At 38.3% G+C, this 22,455-nt stretch overlaps 1 protein-coding gene across 2 annotated transcripts in view; it reads right to left on the bottom strand.

Moving 5' to 3' along the window:
• Positions 1–2,095: 2,095 nt before the first annotated feature.
• Positions 2,096–22,455, bottom strand: part of GNPTAB (N-acetylglucosamine-1-phosphate transferase subunits alpha and beta) — a 78,243-nt gene continuing 57,883 nt past the window's right edge. For both annotated transcript variants that reach the window (XM_046011902.1, XM_046011904.1), the window contains exons 14-21: positions 20,048–20,247; positions 19,584–19,803; positions 18,810–18,923; positions 17,161–17,246; positions 16,807–16,905; positions 13,084–13,251; positions 10,047–10,137; positions 2,096–3,528 (exon numbers count right to left, since the gene is read on the bottom strand). In XM_046011902.1, the coding sequence (XP_045867858.1) occupies positions 3,451–3,528; positions 10,047–10,137; positions 13,084–13,251; positions 16,807–16,905; positions 17,161–17,246; positions 18,810–18,923; positions 19,584–19,803; positions 20,048–20,247 (1,056 nt within the window). In that variant the 3' untranslated portion in view covers positions 2,096–3,450. The remainder of the gene's footprint in view (positions 3,529–10,046; positions 10,138–13,083; positions 13,252–16,806; positions 16,906–17,160; positions 17,247–18,809; positions 18,924–19,583; positions 19,804–20,047; positions 20,248–22,455) is intronic.

Here is a 22,455-nt window from a genome sequence, read left to right as displayed (position 1 = left end):
CACTGTGGGGAGAAAAGCTGACATACGGAGGCAGGGATGGGCTGTGTTGAGCAACAGTCATGCAGTATATCTGCCTCCTCCACCCTTGTTTTTCCTTTTGTCCCTTGCATTCTGAGTGTATCTTAGTGGCTAAGAGTTAATTTTGGAGACATTTGGGTCAAAAGCTGGCATTGCCACTTAACAGTTATAGACCTTGGGCAAGCCACTTGAACTAGTTAGGCCCCAGTGGTAAAATGGGAATGTGGTGAGAATGAGTGTAAGTCATTTAGCAACACAACGTGTTCACTAAAATGAAGGGCAAGTGGAAGAAGAAGCAAAAAAGCCCGTTCACCTCCCCTTAACAACAATTGAAACTTTGTACTCCTGTCTCCATGAAATTGGGATTTACTTTAAAATATATCAACAAAGAGAAATAAAGAATAGAGCAAAAGATGTGCCAAATCTTGGTAACAGTTGAGCAGATGAGTCACTGTGCAAGACTCTACTTTTAAATTTTTTATAATCTTTTTTGAAGAAAGGTTCCTTGAGAATATCATGCAGTTTCTCTTTTCAGTCCTGCTGATATAAACTGCATTGATTTTCAAAGGTTGGATCCACTTGCATTCCTGCAGTAGACGTACTTTGATCAAAAAAGAGTTGTTCCTTTGACGGATATAAGATCTGGCTTGTTAGTTTTCATATGGGATTCTTGAGACAGATGACCTGTGGTTTCCCTCTCTAATTGTAACTGAGCCAATCTTTGGTGTGGGGCTGTGATGACCTCAATGGATGAATTAGATGGTGTGCTTCTTTGTTTTCTACACTCTGGAGGAATTTTTGTGGGATTGGTGCTATTTCTTCCTTAAGTAATTTGACCTCAGTTATAATTACACTTTCCTTTTAAATCCTTGAGCTGTTATTCATTAGGCTGCATACCTTTTTGTATATGTAGAAATAATTTTAAAAATACTTCAAGAAAGTAGGAAAAAAACCACTTTTTTAAAAGAAATGAGAATATATGTAACTTTCTTAGCTGAAGTGCAAAGTAATCATTTCATCCTAATAACTACACTAAAAAACTCACCCATGGTTTGGACAGCAATCCTTTACCCACAAACTTTCATCACTACTGACATTACCAGGCAGGAGTAACTTCCCAGACACTGTGCTAGATGTATTACATATATCATTTCCTTTAATCATCACCGTATGCCTATTAGTAGACACCAGTTACTGCCTCCCACATTTTAGGAGAAACAATGGCAAACAATGTCCAGGATCTTCGACTCAAAACTCCAGAAGTCTGACTGCAAAGAGTATGCTCTTCACCCACTCATGCCTGTATGTCATGGAGAGGCAGCAACAGCCTGGCAGGGATGGGAAGAGACCTAAATCAGGGCTCCAACCTACCTCTGCCTCTAACTGGCTGTGAGATCTTAGAAAAATCACATCATCTTCCTTGCCCTTGTGTCTTTTTGATGACAGAATGCAGGGTGTTGTCCAGGAAGTTATTTTGAAACTCTACCTGTCAGGCCTGGGAGTTAGGAGGCATCACCTGGGGTCAAGCAGGACAAGGAGCTTTTCCTTCTTCTATATTACATATTGGCCTTTTATAGAATTTCATTTAATGGTTCTAAGGCTTTAAATTTTTGAAACCATCTGACTACTCTTCAACTTCTGAGATTCTTCTGTTCCAATGATTCTACAGAATCACTACAGAGTCATTTAAATGAATGATTATTCTATGAATATTCTGATTCTATTTTCTATCCTATTAACCCATTAAGCTCTAAATTAGATCTAACCACAGAAATGCCCAACACACCCAAATGTTAATTTCTCTATAGTTTTTCTATAACAAATTCTTCACATTTAGAATGATACCCAGATACCTCCTCAACTTTTACCATAGGATAAATCCCATTTAGAATTTATGTCTCCTATAACATGACACTCCCCAGTAGGTTATAGTACTACTCTCTCCTTACATTACTTCCCATTTATGTTCAGTTGTGTTTGGCACAGACGCTGATATACTGTACAAGCCCTCAAGTGATTGCAGAATCTGGATAACAATAAACTCATTCCTCAAAAGTTTAAAAATCAAAGCATCAGACAAAATGTAAGTTTTTATGAGACTTCACATTTTGAAATACATAACACTTATAGCACAAACACACTATTTACATCACAAGTTCTTTTTACAAAATATGTGTTGAAAGAATACTGTTTGAGATCATGATCTTAAAATACCTGTTAGAGTTCAAAACGGACTTATGGAATCTAATCTCCAGAAATCCACCATATGATGATATAAATAAAAGCTGAATTTCAGGGCTTACTCATACATAAAAATACAAATTCTCTATCCCAGTGGTGTGAAAACAATGGCCTGTGGGTCAAATCCAGCTGGTGGCCTGTTTTTGTACAGCTGCAAGCTAAACATGGTTTTTTGACATATTTAAAAGTTAAAAAAAATACCCACTAAAACTAAACAATAAAGAATATGCAACAGAGACACCTGTGGCCTGCAAATATTTACTATGTGACTTTTTACAGAAAGTTTGCTGACCTCTGCATTATACGAAACCAGCTGAAAGAGCTAGCTACTAGAATATACTGAATATTTAAAAAAACACCACTGTAATGTGCCAGTACCATCAGCACTACTCATTTCTAAAATGAGGCACTTCTGTTTGAATATGTACATTTCCAAAACATAATTACATCTGGAAGGTAGCTCTGCTACTTAACTCTAGCCCTTTCTAATTAGGCCTCTGCATGAAATCACATTCTTAGGGGCTGAAGTAAACAAGCACAAAGTACTTCAGCTGTCAGTCATTGATCTCATCAGTAGTTTGACCACTTATGGTCTTAAATGTTAATAGAATCCATAATTTAGGTATTGCCAATAGAAGGTGATATTGTTGCATTATTTAAATAACACAGATAAAAACACGTTTGGATATCCCAATTCATTATTTTCAGAAGTAAGGGTTAACTAGTTAACTTAGTAGCTACTTATTTTAAAAATAGGAAATGGAAAAAACAAAAACAAAAAAACCAAAAACGTAAAACTGCAGCAAAGGCTTTAGAATGCAAAGACTGGGACTGCTTAGCAATGGCTCCCAAGCTGGCCTTCTCATTTGAAAGTTAGTTGGAAATAGTTGCTATGGGAACTTGGCAGCTTTATCTTGTCAGATTTTTCATAAAAAGAATGATGGGTCCATGAGCAAATGTTTAAAAGTAAAATCAGGTCAGAGCTGCTCAACACACAAGTTTTCCATGTCTTGGTTAAACAATTCCTGGACAGTAGGCTACATTCATGCCACAAGACAAGTATTGTACTGGATGCTTTTCCTTCTTCAAGCCAGGCTGGGTAAGCCATCACATCATGAAGACGTCTGTGTGATGCTGAGTTTCAAAATGCTCAGTGAATGCTGAGGTAGATGATTTTCAAACGAAGATCTTCTATACCCTGATTCGATCAGGACTAGCTTCTTTCTGTATCCTCCTCCTGGGAAATATCTTCCTCTTAAGTGCAATTAACTAGATAATCAAAGACAGAAAATAAATTTTAATTCTCCATGTTGACAAACTTTAAACTTAGAGTCTTATAACCGCAATCATTTCCACAATCTTCTACATTAAAAAAAAACAAAACAAAAAATAGAGCAAACAAGTCTCCATCATTCCTCCCCAAAATAAAACCAACCACTACTTTCATTATAGGGTCAATATGCCTAAATATATGCCCACAAAATATTTAAACACACAAGGACTAAAATTATTTTGGCCCATAAAGACCTTTTAACTACGTATTTTTACACAGTGATTACCAAACATATTTTCTTTTCAACCTTCAAATTTAATTTTATTTTTTTATTAACATATAATGTATTAATTGTTTCAGGGGTACAGGTCTGTGAATCATCAGTTTTACACAATTCACAGCACTCACTGTAGCACATACCCTCCCCAATGTCCTTAATTCAGTGACTCTATCCTTCCCCCGGCTCCAGTCCCCAGCAACCCTCAATTTGTTTCCTGAGATTAAGAGTCTCTTATGGTTTGTCTTCCTTCCCGGTCCCATCTTGTTTCACTTTTTCCCTCCCTTCCCCCCATGACCCCCACCCTGCCCCTCAAATTCCTCGTATCAGAGAGATCATAATTGTCTTTCTCTGATTGTCTTATTTCGCTTAGCATAACACCCTCTAGTTCCATCCACGTCGTTGCAAATGGCAAGATTTCAGGGGTTTTGATGACTGCATAGTATTCCATTGTATATATTACCACTTCTTTATCAATTCATCTATTAATGAACATCTAGGCTCTTTCCATAGTTTGGCTGTTGTGGACATTGCTGCTATAAACATTTGAGTGCACGTGCCCCTTCAGATCCCTACATTCGTATCTTTAGGGTAAATACCCAGTAGCGTAATTGTTGGGTCATAGGGTAGCTCTATTTTCAACTTTTTGAGGAAATTCCGTACTGGTATGTTTTCCAGGGTGGCTGCACCAGCTTGCATTCCCACCAGTAATGTAGGCAGGTTCCCCTTTATCTGCATCCTCACCAAAACCTGCCGTTTCCTGACTGGTTAATTTTAGCCATTCTGACTGGTGTGAGGTGGTATCTCATTGTGGTTTTGATTTGTATTTCCCTGATGCTGAGTGATGTGGAACACTTTTTCATGTGTCTATTGGCCATCTGGATGTCTTCTTTGGAGAAATGTCTGTTCATGTCTTCTGCCCATTTCTTGATTTGATTATTTGTTCTTTGGATGTTGAGTTTTATAAGTTGTTTTTTTTTTTTTTAAAGATTTTATTATTTATTTGACAGACAGAGATCACAAGTAGACAGAGAGGCAGGCAGGGTCGGGGGGAAGCAGGCTCCCCACTGAGCAGACCCCGATACAGGCTCCATCCCAGGACCCTGAGATCATGACCTGAGCTGAAGGCAGAGGTATAACCTACTGAGCCACCCAGGCGCCCCGAGTTTGATAAGTTCTTAATAGATTTTAGATACTAGCTCTTTATCTGGTATGTCATTTGCAAATACCTTCTCCCATTCTGCTGGCTATCTTTTGGTTTTGTTGACTGTTTCCTTTGCTGTGCAAAAGCTTTTGATCAGGATGAAGTCTCCATAGTTCATTTCTGTCCTTCCTTCCCATGCCTCTGGCAATGTTTCTAGGAAGAAGTTGCTGTAGCTGAGGTCTAAGAGGTTGCTGCCTGTGTTCTCCTCAAGGATTTTGATGGATTCCTGTCTCACATTGAGGTCTTTCATCCACTTGAGGTCTGTTTTTGTGTGTGGTGTAAGGAAATGGTCCACTTTCATTCTTCTGCATGTGGATGTCCAATTTTCCCAACACCATTTATTGAAGAGACTGTCTTTCTTCCACTGGACATTCTTTCCTACTTTGTCAAAGATTAGTTGACCATAGAGTTGAGGGTCCATTTCTGGGCTCTCTATTCTGTTCCATTTATCTATGTGTCTATTTTTGTGCCAGTACCATGCTGTCTGGATAATTACAGCTTTGTATTACAGCTTGAAGTCTGCAATCGTGATGCCACCAACTCTGGTTTTCTTTTTCAACATTCCTCAGGCTATTCAGGGTCTTTTCTGATTCCACATAAATTTTAGGATTATTTGTTCCATTTCTGTGAATCAAGTTGATGGTATTTTGATGGGGACTGCATTAAACATGTAGATTGCTCTATGCAGCATAGACATTTTCACAATATTTATTCTTCCAATCCATGAACATGGAATGTTTTTCCATTTATTTCTGTCTTCCTCAATTTCTGAGTATAGATTCTTTGCCACTTTGGTTAGGTTTAGTCCTAGCTATCTTATGGTTTTGGGTGAAATTGTAAATGGGATCGACTCCTTAATTTCTCTTCCTTCTGTCTTGCTATGTATAGAAATCCAACTGATTTCTGTATATTTTATATCCTGACACTTTACTGAATTTCTGTATGAGTTCTAGCAGTTTTGGAGTGGAGTCTTTTGGGTTTTCCACGTAAAGTATATCATCTGCACAGTAAGAGTTTAATGAATTTTTGCTGATTTGGAAGCCTTTTCTTTCTTTTTGTTGTCTGACTGCTGAGGCTAGGACTTAGTACTATGTTGAATAGCAGTGGTGAAAGTGGACAGCCCTGCCGTGTTCCTGCCCTCAGAGGAAAAGCTTTCAGTTTTTCATCATTGAGAATAATATTCACTATGGGTTTTCATAGATGGCTTTGATGATATTGAGGTATGTACCATCTATCCCTACACTGTGAAGAGTTGTTGTTTTTTTTTTTAAGATTTTATTTATTTATTTGACAGACAGAGATCTCAAGTAGGCAGAGAGGCAGGCAGAGAGAGAGGGAGAAGCAGGCTCCCCGCCAAAGCAGAGAGCCCGATGCGGGGCTCGATCCCAGGACCCTGAGATCATGACCTGAGCCGAAGGCAGAGGCTTCAACCCATTGAGCCACCCAGACGCCCCAACTGTGAAGAGTTTTGATCAGGGAATGTTGCTGTACTTTGTCAAATGCTTTTTCAGCCTCTATTGAGGGTATCATATGGTTCCTGTTCTTTCTTTTATTAATGTCTTCTATTGCATTGACTGACTGGACGTTGAACCAACCTTGCAACCCAGGAATAAATCCCACATGGTTGTGGTGAATAATCCTTTTAATGTACTGTTGGATCCTACTGGCTAGTATTTTGCTAAGAATTTTTGTATCCATGTTCATCAGGGATATTGGTCTGTAATTCACCTTTTTGATGGGGTCTTTGGTTTTGGGATCAAGGTAATGCTGGCCTCATAAAATGAGTTTGGAAGTTTTCCTTCCATTTCTATTTTTTGGAACAGTTTCAGGAGAACAGCTATTAATTCTTCTTTAAATGTTTGGTAGAATTCCCCAGGGAAGCCATCTGGCCCTGGGCTCTTGTTTGTTGGGAGATTTTTGATGACTGCTTCAATCTCCTTACTGGTATGGGTCTGTTCAGGTTTTCTGTTTCTTCCTGGTTCAGTTTTGGTAGTTTATGTGTCTCCAGGAATGTATCCATTTATTCCAGATTGTCAAATTTGCTGCTGTATAGTTGCTCATAATATGTTCTTATAATTGTTTGTATTTCTTTCGTGTTGGTTGTGGTTTCATTAATTTGGGTCCTTTCTCTTTTCTTCTTGGTAAGTCTGGCCAGGGGTTTATCAATCTTATTATTTCAAAGAACCAGCTCCCAGTTTCATTGATCTGTTCTACTATTCTTTTGGTTTCTATTTCATTGATTTCTGCTCTGGTCTTTCTTATTTCTCTTCTCCTGCTGGGTTCAGGGTTTCTTTGCTCTTCTCCAGCTCCTTTAGGTGTAGGATGAGGTTGTGTTTTTGAGAACTTTCTTGTTTCTTGAGAAAGGCTTTTATGGCTATATACTTTCTCTCAGGACCTTTGCTGTATCCCAAAGATTTTGAACAGTTGTGTTTTCATTTTCACTTGTTTCCATGCATTTTAAAAATTCTTCTTTAATTTCCTGGTTGACCCATTCATTCTTTATTAGGATGGTCTTTAGCCTCCATGTATTTCAGTTCTTTCCAACTTTCCTCTTGTGGTTGAATTCTAGTTTCAAAGCACTGTGGTCTGAAAATATGCAGGGAATGATCCCAATCTTTTGATACTGATTGAGACCTGATTTGTAAGCCAAGATGGATCTATTCTGGAGAATGTTCCATGTGCACTAGAAAAGAAGGTGTATTCTGTTGCTTTGGGATGGAATGTTGTGAATATAACTGTAATGTCCATCTGGTCCAGTATATCATTTAAAGCCTTTATTTCCTTGTTGATCTTTTGCTTAGATGGTCCATCCATTTCAGTGAGGGGGGTGTTAAAGTGTCCTACTATTATTGCATTATTGTTGATGTGTTTCTTTGATTTTGATTTTGTCATTAATTGGTTTATCTAACTGGCTACTCCCATGTTAGGGACATAGATATTTAAAATTGTTAGATCTTCTTGTTGGACAGACCCTTTAAGTATGATATAGTGTCCTTCCTCATCTCTTATTAATAGTCTTTGGCTTAATATCTAATTTATCTAATATAAGGATTGCCACCCTAGCTTTCTTTAGATGTCCATTAGCATGGTAAATTGTTTTCCACCCCCTTATTTTAAATCTGTAGGTGTCTTTGGGTCTAAAATGAGTTTCTTGTAGATAGCATATCGATGGGTCCTGTTTTTTTATCCATCCTGATACCCTGTGTCTTTTAATTGGGGCATTCAGCCCATTAATATTCAGGGTAACTATTGAAAAATATGAATTTAGTGCCATTGTATTGCCTGTAAGGTGACTCTTACTGTATATTGTCTCTGATCCTTTCTGGTCTGTTACTTTTAGGCTCTCTTTGCTTAGAGGACCCATTTCAATATTTCCTGTAGGGCTGGTTTGGTGTTCGCAAATTCTTTTAGCTTCTGTTTGTCCTGGAAGCTTTTTATCTTTCCTTCTATTTTCAATGAAAGCCTAGCTGGATAGAGTATTCTTGGCTGCATGTTTTTCTCGTTTAGTGCCTGAATATATCATGCCAGTCCTTTCTGGCCTGCCAGGTCTCTGCGGATAGATCTGCTGCCCATCTAATATTTTCTACCATTGTAGGTTACAGACCTCTTGTCCCAAACTGCTTTCAGGATTTACTCTTTGTCACTGAGACTTGTAAGAACAATGGGACAGAGAAAAAGAAGGATTTATTCTTCCCCTCTTTTCTCCCTCCTTGCCTCTCTGGTTCCCTTTTCTCTATGGGTATAAGTGACACAGATGAAAGACTGGTACTCTTGTTCCTTCCCACTGCCGTCAGCTGCTCCTTTCAGCCAACCTATCTTTTCTCCTCATTGCAGGCAGGCACACTGCTGACTCCTAATTCCTCAGTGACCTCTGTTCTAGAGCAGGGAGAGTTTTACTAGCCCGGAATAATGGCAACAAGAACAGAACTGATTTTTGCTAGGAAGTGGATGAAGATTTAAACTGCAGTCCTGCTTACCTGCCCAATCTCCCATGTTTTTATTTCTTTCCATTTATGGCGAGAAGCCCAGGCACTGTTTATTTCTAAAGTTCTCAATACTTCAGCCTCATTCTTCTTCCCAGTTTAAGTAAACTCAGTGCAAGTTTCCTCTAATTGACAGCTAAAAAGGCTCCACTCAGCTGTCACCTCAGATGGAGGCTGAGGTGAGGTCTGCTTGCCCCAGATAAGTCAGGTCAGCCAGACACCATTCCCTTTCTCTTCAGACCTTTTCATGCCTACACCAAATAAGGATTCTATGATCCCTTTCTTTTTACCTCACTAACCTTCCTTCTACTTCTGGGACTTCACCTGAAGGAGGTTGTATATATGTGCCTGCAAGGAGAGAAATTCCAGCAATTCAAAGGAAATGTTAATTGGGAGAAATGTGAGCACAAATAGGCATTGTCCACAGAAGAGTAGGAGGTCTGAAGATAAGTTACTGCAGTCACTTTTAGAAAGGCTGTAAGAAAAGAAAAATCGAAAAACCATACAAAATCAGTATCAGATGAGGATTCTAGGTGGGTCTTTTGGTTAGAAATAGAGGTTTTCAGTTTTACCTTGATGTCTACAAATTAATCTACTGAGTTCCAGGTAAAAAGAATACTGGAAGTGCATCTAGAAGATTAATGAATAAAAGGCTATTACGCTTGCTGCCTGAGTATTATGAAATCTGTTTGACATATTAACATCTGAGTTAGAAGCTAAAAGAAAAAATTAAAATTTTCCTGTGAATTCATATCACTTTTTAAAGAATCAGATATCCTTATACTAAAAAATAATGTTTGGGGGCATCTGGGTGGCTCAATGGATTAAACCTCTGCTTTCAGCTCAGGTCATGATCTCAGGGTCCTGGGATCGAGCCCCACATCAGGCTCTCTGTTCAGCAGGGAGCCTGCTTCCCCTTCTCTTTCTGCCTGCCTACTTGTGATCTCTCTTTCTCTGTGTCAAATAAATAAATAAAAATATCTACATACATACATACATACATACATAATAAATAATGTTGGATCCCCATATAAAATATGTAAGACTTACCTGTTCAGCAAAAAATGAGAATACAGTAAACATAATCAATGTTGCCAGCACACAGTGAGTCCAAAACTTCAATTTGTCTCGATATGTTCTCCTGTTCAGAGAAAGAAGAAAGCAAATATGTAGTTCTGTGCATAGTCCCACTATATCAGAATTATTTATATACTAATTTAGCCTAAAGTTGTGAAACACAAAAACATTGTCTGGAAGCAATTTGAAAATGTTAATACAATGTATATTTCCACATTAGATCAGATTTTTCATTACATCATAGTAAATATTATATTTGAATTATAAAAGTTACCCAGGCAGAGGATAAGACTTCAAAAGAAAATTACTTTTAGCATTTAAACAAAAGTACACTTTTATTCATATCCATTTCTTCACAGTCACTTAATCAACACTTTCTGTGGATACAGACAAACAAGAAGTTCTTGCTCTAAACTGTAAGCATGGGGAGTCACTGACATGCAGATGACTAGCCATCATACAAAATGGACCAAAAAATGTACTATTAAAAGCAAAGTCTTGTGGGAAAACAGAGAAATGAGGAAAGCACCTCAGATTCGGTAATATTTCACTTAAGCCTTGGGTGGGGGAACTTAAATGAAAGCATTTACCCGAGTAAAGCAGTGAGCATCATAGAGGAGCAGGCTGAGTCCTGTAGAAATGAGTGAAGTCTGGCCTAGGGACATCAGGAAGAGAACTAAAGAGAGCTAAAGCCATGGCAAGGCAGGTGGGCATAAACTGCAGGTATTCTGGAAAAATATGCAATGGGGTTTGGACATAATACTCTAGTGGGAAAGTGTATGAAATGGCAGGTGTGGGTGTATGTGTGACAACTGGGGTTAAAATGGTGGCCATCCGAAGGATGCATATCAGGTGACCAGAGGCGACCAGGCAGCCAGTTGTGTTAGTCTGGGTATGAAAACATAATGAAGACAAGTGAGAGAAAGAAAACAAGCAATAGAAGAGATAATCTAAGAGTAGAATCAACTGGAATTGAAGATAGGATATTGGGGTTAGAGGCAGTAGAGCAGTTTCCTCATCTGTACTGTGGAAGTAATAATTTATTATGAAAATTAAACATATGCTTAACATAAGGCTTAGAAGATATTCTAATAGCCATCAATGCAGGCCTCTGTGCTGAGTTCCAGATTCTCTTTTACAGCTTATCTTGTAGTAGATGTCTCTAAGTCCCATATTGATAATAGTAACTCTATTTTCCTCCTGAATTTCCTATGTCTCATACATAACAGGATCACAACTAGTGCAGTTAGTTCTAATGTCTATGGTGTCATTCAGAATCGATATGTAATTTAAAGAGCTAAGAAGCCAGAAGCTGTTATATAGCTAAGCTGTCCCAGCAACCAGAGAACCTGATAACAGTTGGAGGTTCCCCCAGCCATTCATCCACTGAGCATGTACTATGTGCTAGAAAGGCACTGTGCACTCAGAGAAGAGTAAGACACCATCTCTGCCCATGAAGAGAGTTTATGGTCAATCAGGAGGGGCAAACGCACCCAACAGACTGCTGTACAATGTAGGAAGTGTTACACCCAAGGAAGGAGAATGGAAGAAAGCCTATTGGGAAACCAGAGAAAGATGACAGGGGACTCAACCACAATGTCATGAAAGGAAAGAGAAAAAGTGAAGTGTCTAGAAGGCAAGGTAGTAGTGGAGGCCCAGCAGTAAGAAAGGACACAGATGCTGAGCAGGATGAAGAAAATGAAGCCCCCAAGTCCAGGGAATTACACCTGATTCATATTATTTGTGTAACACAGAAATCAAAGTCCTCTCAATCTATTCTTAAGCCCACTCCTTTCTTATTCAGTTGGGCCCTTGAAGATAAATGTAGTGACAAACTGGATTTGGGGAGTTAACACTTGAAACCATCTAGAGATCTTTTTCCTCTGAGCTAAATAAAAGAAAGTAAAAATGAGAAACCATTCCTAGAAGACCCACAATTTAGTAATAACTTCTTCTGAAAATAAAAATACACAGCTATTAGCAATATAGAGGCTAATGGGGCTCACTTGTCCAACTCCAATACACCAAAGAGTTCTAGGTTGCTAACTTCCTCCCTACAATCTCTCCCAATTCTGTCTTCTGCTTTCTCTCTATTCCCTGAGCTGTGGTCCTTGGTTCACACCCTGTTTCAGAGCTCCTGAAATGCTTAATACTTGTCTCCCTGATTCCAGTTTCCAGATAACACTGGCCCACCAGTTACCTTTCCAAATCATGTGGATTTGGATTGTGATCATCCAAGTCTGATAATTACAAACATCTAAAAAAAATTTCTCTTGGGAAACCCCATTCTCTAAAGAAAAAAGTCAATTCAGATAGAGCCCTTCACAATCTCTCCTTTTGCTCTCCAGGCACTCTCTTTTACACTCCTGTGCCTTGTACATGCCATTTCTTCTAGCAGGAATGTCTTTTCTACTTGGGAAAGTCCTTTTCATAATTCAAAACCAAGTCCAAATGGTGCCTTCCCCTAAGAGAACTGGCTGCTCCCTCATTCATACTCCAGTAGCACTGAACCCTGTCAGAGCACTTGATACCATAACTGTCTGCCTGCAGCCTGTCTCCCTGCAGGGATTGAGGGCCTCAAAACCTGGTACCATACTCCTTTCATCTATGTATTCCCAGCACCTGGCATGGGGTAAACAGTAGTAAACTAAGACATGAAGGAAACATTATAAAGCAGCTTTGGATTACAGTGGAACATATGGAAGGCTGGGAAACAGGTGGGATTTACCACTTATCAGCTACTTCACCTTGAGCAAATCATGCAGCTTCTATTACTATGTTCTCCTGCCATATAGCAGATTCTCAAGAAACAAGGTAGCTATTCTGATGGCAATGAATGATACTCAGAGATGTGCTTGGCCAGTAAGCTCAATAAAATCTTTTAAGTGTATTTTTACAAAGTAATTACAGATCAAATAGTACATTAAAGGAATTTCATCACTTATAAAACACACACACACACACACACACACACACACACACACACACACGTGTGAGCATGAGACCTTACCACTCCTGCAGCTCATGCATATGAAGGAAACGGTTTCGATACTCCCTTGGCAGCTCAAACTGGGATGGTATGGGGAACATGGATTCATAGAAGTCCCTGAGAACAGCTTTCACTGTCTGGGCATCTTTATGATTATGGTCTATGTTGTCATTCAGGCAAACAAACTTCCTAGAAAAATAGAGATTCAGGGTTATTGGTTATCATGAGAATGGTCCTGACACAATGAAACAAGAAATGTAGATTCCAAATATATTTTAGATGGACTCATGTTCCAAGTTGTTATATGTGCTGATACGATTCTCTGGGGGAAGAATGTTCTATAAAATTTTTCTTTGGATTTTCCTCATCTGTAAAACAAAGAGAACTAGGGAAGATAATCTTAAAAGTGCTTCTAGTTGTTGGAATAAATTAATTTAATGATTTCTGTTTAACATGTTCCCAATTAAGTGTTTAATAAATACAGTTTACTGATTAGAGCATTTTGTTGGCAGCCAAGGAAGAAATTGGTGAACACCTAAAACCAAGTTCTATTACAGTTATATTACTAAGAATAGTGATATAGATAATTAAGATAAAGATGGTGCCTTACAGCTATAGATTCTATGAATTTGATGACTTTTCTTAATATGTCTCCAACTAAGGTACTAGAGTTCTGGCACCTTACTGTCATGCTTTCCCTACTGTTTCAAGTTCCCTTCAAGGAAAAGTCACTAAACTGAGGGCCCATTAAAACAGCAGGCAGGGATAAAATTTAAAACAGACCAAAAAAACCCACAAAAAACCCTCACCAAACTTAAATCTAATAAAGCCCTCAGATCCAACTACCAATTTATAAGAAAAAGTGGGAACATGAGATATAATCAAAGTAGTTCAAAAGTAGGGGTGCCTGGGTGGCTCAGTTGGTTAAGCCTCTGCCTTCGGCTCAGGTCATGATCTCAGGGTCCTGGGATCGAGCCCCGCGTCGGGCTCTCTGCTCAGCGGGGAGCCTGCTTCCTCCTCTCTCTCTGCCTGCCTCTCTGACTACTTGTGATCTCTCTCTCTCTCAAATAAATAAATAAAATATTTAAAAAAAAAAAAGTTGTTCAAAAGTATAGGAATTTCTTCATATACACATACAAAATTGTATGGTTAAAAAAGAGAGATTGAGGAAAAACCGATAGACTTAACTGCAGTGAATTTACTTGATACCACTTCAAACCAATAAAAAACATAAATGCTTAGAAAAGACAACTAGGGAAATATGTATACTGACCAGACGGCTATCATATTAAGGAATAAAATAATGATATGGTGGTTATTTTGAAAGAGCTGTTATAGAGAAATGTATTTTAAATATCTAGAGATAAAATGAAACAATGTCTGAGGTTTACATACAAATAATCAGGAAGTGGTAGTAAAGGAGTGGATGTGTGTAGATCAAAGAAGAACAACTTCTAACAATCACTTCTTATTGAAGATGAGTGGTGGGTAAAAATTCATTATCCTATCTACTCTCTTGGGGACTGTTTCAAATTAAAGGATACTAACGAGATATCAACCAAATACATGCATAAGCCTTGACTAGATCCTGCATTTAAAAAAAAAAAAAAACAGCTATACAGGGCATTTGGATGCAACTAGGGAAATATGAATATGGATTATCTATTAGATGGTATTACTTAGTGTTATCAGATTGTGTGTTATGTGTTAACTGTCTTTAGTATAAAGGAGAATGATTTTGTTTTAGAAGATATGTACTAGAATAACAAGTAAAATGTATGGATGCCTGAAACTAAATTTCAAATGGTTCAGCAAACAGCAACAACAAAATAAAAACAAAACCTGTTTTGTGTGTGTGTGTGTGTGTGTGTGTGTGTGTATAGATAGATCAAGTAAGTATAATAAAATGCTGACATTTTAAAATCTGGGTTAAATATTTATGGGATTTTCCTTTATCTCCAAAACTTTTTGTTAACATTGGGAGAAATTAAAGAATGTTTATGCAAGAGACAAAGGGTATGTGTGGACAACAACTAAATTAGACCCTGCTGGATGCCTAGCAAACAGCATCCCCTTTCTTCTAAAAGGAGTTTGCATTTTGCTCAGTATTTCTCTCCCCATGAGCTGACTCAATGGGAGGCAAGCCCACTCCATCCCAGAGACAGCTCTTGTGTATGTGAATCCTTTTCACAGTGACTGATGTAAGAATGGGGGTGTGGGGCGCCTGGGTGACTCAGCTGGTTAAGTGTCTGACTCTTGATTTCTGCTCAGGTCACAATCTCAGGGTGATGGGATGGAGCCCTTCACAGGGTTGGGGGGGGGGGGTCCGTGCTCAGTGGGGAGTATACTTGTCTCTCTGTGTACCCCTCTCCCCAATGTGCACTCTCTGCTCTCTCAAATAAATCAAATCTAAAAAAAAAAAGAATGAATGAATGAATGAGGAGACAGCAAAGCCTACATACAAAGGGGCAATCCCTTTGTCTCAGAGCATAACTCCATCTGCAGGGACATCTAGAATTGCTGTGGCTCCCCTATCTCCAGCCTGAAGATGAAGCCAACAAAAGCAGGAGGGCAACAGAGAGGAACAGGCCTGAGGGAAAAGCAAAGCCTGGATTCTGCCTAGTCCAGACTCCTCATTAATGGGGGCAAACCTGTTCTTAAAGCTTCAGTCAGTAAGAACACTGGTTTTCCATTCCTGACTTAAAAATGAGCACCTAAAAAAGTAAAACAAGAGTTAAAAATAAGATCTGTTCAAAATCACAAGGGCCTGGCAGGTACTAAGCCTGGCTTACCACATGTCCTTTTAGTAAATCCCTGTCCGTTTAAGTACCATAAAGGTCTATGAATTCTCTTACCCCAAAACTTTCAAACAGGCACAGAGACATAAAGGTATAAGGTACAACTGAAAACTACAAGTTCTCACGTGGTATTCTTACATATAACAAAATGACTTGGAGGGCACATCAACAAAATGGGGGAAGCAAAAAGCAAGGACTGAAATTGTTTTTTTTTTTTTTTTAAGATATTTTAAAAAATTAGAGCAGGGCATTCCAGTCAGAGGGAATAGTAGGTACAGAGAGCTACAAGCTGAGTGATTATTAATCATAATGGTTGGGACAGCTGGGTGGCTCAGTCAGTTAAGCTTCTGCCTTCAGCTCAGGCCATGATCCCAGAGTCCTGGGATCAAGTTCCACATTGGGCTCCTTGCTTGGCTCCCTCTGCCTGCTCTGCATTCTGTGTGCTCCAAAAAAAATAAGCCACTTCCTTCTCTTGAGTCACCTTTTATCATGTCTATTTGCATAATTAAAGATCATTTTTTGGGGTGTCTGGGTGGCTCAGTTGGTTAAGCGTCAGCCTTTAGCTCAGATCATGATCCTGGGGCCCAGAGCTCAAGCCCCACAGCGGGCTCCATTCTCAGCAGGGAGTCTGCTTCTCCCTCTGCCTCTCCCCTCCCCTATTGGCTTGTGCATACACGCTGTCTCCTCAAATAATTTTTTTTTTTTTAAAGGGTTATGGATATTGGGGAGGGTATGTGCTCTGGTGAGTGCTGTGAAATGTGTAAGCCTGATGATTCACAGACCTGTAACCCTGGGGCAAATAATATATTATATGTTAATAAAAAATTTCAAAAATGAAAAAGATCATTTTTTAAAGTTATGGGAATTCTCTGTATTTTCTGTTCAATTTTGCCGTGAACCTAAAAGTACTCAAAAAAGTAAAGTTTACTGGTTAAGAAAAAAGTACCTGGGGTTTTTTCTTATATCATCCAACTGGCCAACCACATGAGAAACATTGGTACGGATCATTTTAAAAGCAATTTCTTCTTCTCCCATGATTTCAAACCTAATTATCAAAACATATTTTAAAGAGTGTAAATATTTACATGGAAATAAAAACAATTTAAATAAGAAAAGTATTTTATAAAACCTCAACAGTCAACATCCTGAGAATGACTTACTCTTTTGGTATTACTAAACAAAACAACCTCACATAAATTTTAAAAGAAGGCTTAGGAGATAAACTATTGTAAAATTATGAAAATGCCAGACTCCTACAATTTTTCTTAAACTAAACAGAGAAAATGTATGTACAACTTACCTATATTTGTTTTTGTCCTTATATGCTTTGTGGATTTTATCAGTTACTGGTTTACAGTTGGTTACTAGACTCTTAGTGACTGGTGGCTATGAGAAAATACAAACATTGCATCAGGCCAAGACCAGGGTGGGATAAGTGAAGCACTAACCTCAGGGCAAAATTTAAGGAGGGACCAAAGACTCCGTAATCAAGACAAATACTTTTTATTTATTTATTATTTATTTGACAGAGAGAGATCACAAGTAGACAGAGAGGCAGGCAGAGAGAGAGAGAGAGAGAGAGAGGGAAGCAGACTCCCTGCTGAGCAGAGAGCCCGATGTGGGACTCGATCCCAGGACCCTGAGATCATGACCTGAGCCGAAGGCAGAGGCTTTAATCCACTGAGCCACCCAGGCGCCCCAAGACAAATACTTTAATGCAGTATTTGAAAAAGTTAAATTGGCATGGAATAGCCTGCAGGCTAATTGCCTGTTTTTGTAAATAAATTTATTTTATTTTATTTTTTTTAAGATTTTATTTATTTATTTGACAGACAGAGATCACAAGTAGGCAGAGAGGCAGGCAGAGAGAGAGGGGGAGAAGCAGGCTTCCTGCTGAGCAGAACGCCCAATGTGAGGCTCGATCCCAGGAACCTGGGATCATGACCTGAGCCAAAGGCAGAGGCCTTAACCCACTGAGCCACCCAGGTGCCCCAATAAATTTTTATTTTAATCACACATTGCTATACACTGTTAAAATAGTCTTGTAAGTTACTGGTAGAATAAATTTCTAACATAAATTGTAATGAACTGGTCTATGTCATACTCATAAGCTAACTTGTCATTCTTAACCTAATTAGGAAATACTTTATCCTAGGTATAATCACAGTTAATTACAGTAATGAAGCCAACACCTTGCTAAGAGTTCATTCGAGTAATGCTAACTAATGCTGTTAGTATTCATGCTCCAAGTAGTTCATCTGTATGAACCTCAAGCCTAACATTAACATTAGCAAGCAGCCTTCACTTAATTCTTAAAAGGGTATTTGCTGATTCTAAATCTCATGCCAGAAAGCTAGCAAATACTAAAATACTCTGCTAATGAAAGAAAATGTATGCATTTCAAAAGCAAACTAAATCCCAATAATCATTCATCATGTCTATAACAGGACAAGAATAGTAACTGTTTTCTATGTGTAAATCACCTTCCTTAGGGAGGAACACATTTCTGCAAGTTCTGTGTAAACGCAGGGGCCTGGTAACTGTAAAGTCTTACTAGGAACGCAAAGTTTGTAAGAGAAAGCTAGAAAAGGGGAGGAGAAGACAGTGAAGGACAGAAATGAAAGTACAAGTGGAGGAAACAGAAGTCTTGAGTGAGAGTGAACACCAGCAAAATTCTCTGAAGTATTCTCATTGGCTATCCTCTGCTATCCTTAATGAACAGATGTCTGATTATAGAATATTAGCAACTAATCTCAATATTAGCTTAGCATCCACTAGATAGGAGAAAGAAAAGATATAAATGATTCCGGATTATCTGAACGTCTGCTGTCTACCAAAGATATAAATATAGAGTCTACTTCGTGTGTTTGAAATGCTACACAAAACTGATATAGGTAATACTTGATAAGGAAATACTTCCTTTTTACAAAAGGAACTCATGTCACTTACCAAATTGGGATCATAGTATGCTTCCTGAGTGGGTGGAACACTGTTTAGCAGAGTGACGTTAACAGGAAGCATTTTTGAACAATTTATTAGCATGTGTTCCAGACCTGTTAAATCCTAATAAAGCAAAATAAAAGGATAAACCTTATATGTACAAGTAATAACTGTGGTTTTAAAAATAAAATTATGTGAAAGTCTCCAAAATTTCTTTAAATGCTACCTTCAAGCGGAGTTTGATTACATGACTCTTAAAAACATCCCAAAAAGAACAGAATGAGATAATACAAACACAAATATTTCATCCTCATCTCAAAGTAGAACATACTGGCTTATTGAGGCACTTTTTAGTCAGGGGGAGCCCCAGGTGGGAGGTCCTGCAATCAGATTCATCTTGGCACTCCCCACTAACAAGTCTCCTACTCCTAGGACTACAGGATTCTGTGACCAAGGGGACTGTGCAACAACCCAGGCCTGGCTGAGACATAGATAGCTCCAGTGGGCCACAACTGAAGCTCCTGAATGAACCTCTCACGAGAATCTTATATGCAGGGATGGTCTGGCTCTTCTCCAGATAATATAATAGCAGAACACCTACTTCAAGCCTAAAAATGTAATATCATAAAATATGAACCTCAAATTTGGCTTTAATTCTGGCACTAAAAATGGACTAGTTGTGAATACCTCCATTAAATATTAAGAATTACTCTTACTTGCACTACAACAAAATATGTGAAAGAAAAGAGAAGGTTCAGGAGAGAAAAACAAAACAAAACACACCTGCAAACTTAAAGGCAAGTCGTGAATTCTGGTAGCCAGTGTTCGGATTTCTCTGTCGGATAAGACACCAGACTGGTCTGTATCAACTTCATCAAAAACCTGAGATATATTCAGTGGCTGAACAGCACTCATGAGATAATAAAAATATGAAAAGGCAAACTGCATATCCTCAGAATGGCGCACTTTGTGAAATGACGTCTTGTCAAATTCTTCAGGGAACCTGTCCAAACATAACATACAGTGAGATCTGGATACTTAAAAGTATATATAGACATTAATCTATATTCAAATATATTCCAGCATTTGTGGAGTTAGAATCTTCTTTCCCATTTCTTTCGCTAATACTGTCAACATACCAGTTGTCAAGTGTTAAGAGCCATACATCAAGCACAGCAAAGACGTCCATTTTAGGCAGACTTAACTCTGAGCACGTGCAAGCAACTCAAACAATAAGCAAGACTTACATATCTTGAAGTTCTTGCATAACGATTCGGTCAATCATGTGAGGCATGTGTGCAGGGACTTTCCGAGATGTGAATCCAAACTTGCTGTTTAGAATTTTATTTACGTATCGAAGGGAATCTGCAAAGGTATCTTTCAACTGCCTTCTAGTGTGTTTGCTATCAGTGTAGTATGCCAGTTGTGTCTTCAATGACTCTTCTTCCTGAAAAGGGAATTCCATGTAACAGAGCATTATGTTTACTGCACAACTGTACTTTGCTAACAAGCGATAAGTACTATTTTATATACCTAGTCACTAACTGTGACAAATGAAATGAGCACTAACAGATCACTTTAAGGATCCTAAGAGTAGGACTAAACTCGATTTCAGTGAAAGTATCACCAGCACTGGCCTGTGAACAACAGTTGGGCGAAGGAGGTCTATTTTTGGCTATTTTTCAAGGACTAGTCACCAAGAATGAAATTTCATAGCCAATTCAGTGCAATATTTAGAAAATTTATTTGAAAGTAAATTTGACAGGGGTGTCTGGGTGGCTCAGTTGATTGAACATCTGACTCTTGATCTTGGCTAAGGTCTTGATCTCAGGTTGTAAGTTCAGGCCTCACATTGAAGCTTAATTTAAAAATAAAAATTAATTAATTAATTGACTGATTTGATAGCACTTTCAATATCAAGTTATTTCTACTGGTGACATCTAAGCAGTAAGCACTTGAATTCTGAACAGAAGGACCAAAAAAAGGATTGTTTCACCATATAATAGTGTTAATATTATAAAATGTAAAGAAAGAACACTGTCAAAATCAGAACCAGTAAGAGGCAAAACTGAGTGAATGGGCAAAGAATATTAAGAGAATATATGAATATACTTTATGAAGATGAAATATTTTTGCTTCTCAATCTGGTGAAAAAATAAAGATTGATACTGTTGTTGGTTAGCCTGTGGAGAAATTAGCACTTTTGTACACTGTGGCAGTATGAAGTAGTATGGCATTCTAGAAGGACATGGTAAAAAAATTTAACTTAACCTAGCAATTCTACCTACAAAAGCAAAAACTTCCTCAGAATAAGCTATTATGTACAAGAATATCTACTGCAACACTACTCGTAATTGCAAAAACAAACAGCTCTTAAAAAACACAGTGACACCAGCATGGGTTTGCTCACATACTACTAGATCAAGAGGCAACCACAGAGCAGTATGTATAGGGCTATTTCACTGCTGCAAAACACATATTAATATAGTTTGTATATTTGCATATCTATATAAAAATACTGGAAAAATACCCACCAAACTATTCATAGGGATTATTTCAAGTAAGAAGATGAAGGAAGGAGGAAGATTGTTCCCTTTTTTACTGTATATTTTTTGGATTGCTGGCAATTTTTGCCACTAGTTTCTAATATTTTTTCACTTAAAGTAAGTAATGAAAGGGGGAAGAGGAGATATTATCACAGGTAAGAACTTTGCAGTCCTTCACTCAATTCGTAAATGACTACTGTATCAGGGATAAGATACTCTCCAAAGACCATGAGATAAGTTCCCCTTTTCAGCCTCTTTTTTCCCAGCCTGACACCTACTCATGGCTGTGCTCTGTTCATGATCCAGCCTCGACCACAGGGTTTTTCTTGGTCTGTCAATTCCTACATAGTTGACAGGAACAATCCTCATGGATAGTTCAGGAGGATAGTTCCTCATGGATGCCTTCTCCAATATCTATAGGCAAAGTTAAGAAATTTCCCTTTTGGACTCCTTGCCCAACCTCAGGAGACACCTATCACGTCACTACAATTATTTACCCACAAATCTGTCCTCCTAGCTGTGTTCTAATAGTCTTGCGTTCCTGTGCAGTGAACACAGTGACAGCACTTGGCAGATGTACAGATGACACCATGGCACCATGGAGACCATGGTACAGGAGAGTGAGCACTTGAACCCTGAGGCGTGGCTCACACTGGAAGCTAATTAATTTATTTGCCCCCCTGGGGTTTTTTTTTTATTTTTTTATCCGTAAAATTGGGAAAAGAATCAGATCTGACTCACACAGCATATGCAGAAGCATTTTTTGAAATCACAACATGTCAAGTGAAGATACCATCCCTGTTCTACTACTTACTCAGGGCATGCCCCGGGCTTACTCCCTTACTCATTCACATTAGCTTAAGCTGTTTCCTAAACTGTGACATGAGGATCATTCTAGTAGATAATCTTATAAGGTATTTTTATTGTTAAGGGTATTGGGGCAATAAAACCATGTAAGAAAAAAGCATTTAGTTCAGTGATTGACACAGGAATTCCTGAATAAACAGTACCTATTATTATATAATTACCCTTTACAAGGTTATTTATTTTTCTGAGCATGGGAAAAATGAAAGCTGTAATGTGAAAAATGAAAAATGAAAGGATGTAAC

Source organism: Meles meles, chromosome 7, assembly GCF_922984935.1.
Source record: "Meles meles chromosome 7, mMelMel3.1 paternal haplotype, whole genome shotgun sequence".
Taxonomy (NCBI): domain Eukaryota; kingdom Metazoa; phylum Chordata; class Mammalia; order Carnivora; family Mustelidae; genus Meles; species Meles meles.
The sequence above is the reverse complement of the archived record's forward strand: the minus strand, read 5'-3'. Positions and strand labels throughout refer to the sequence as shown.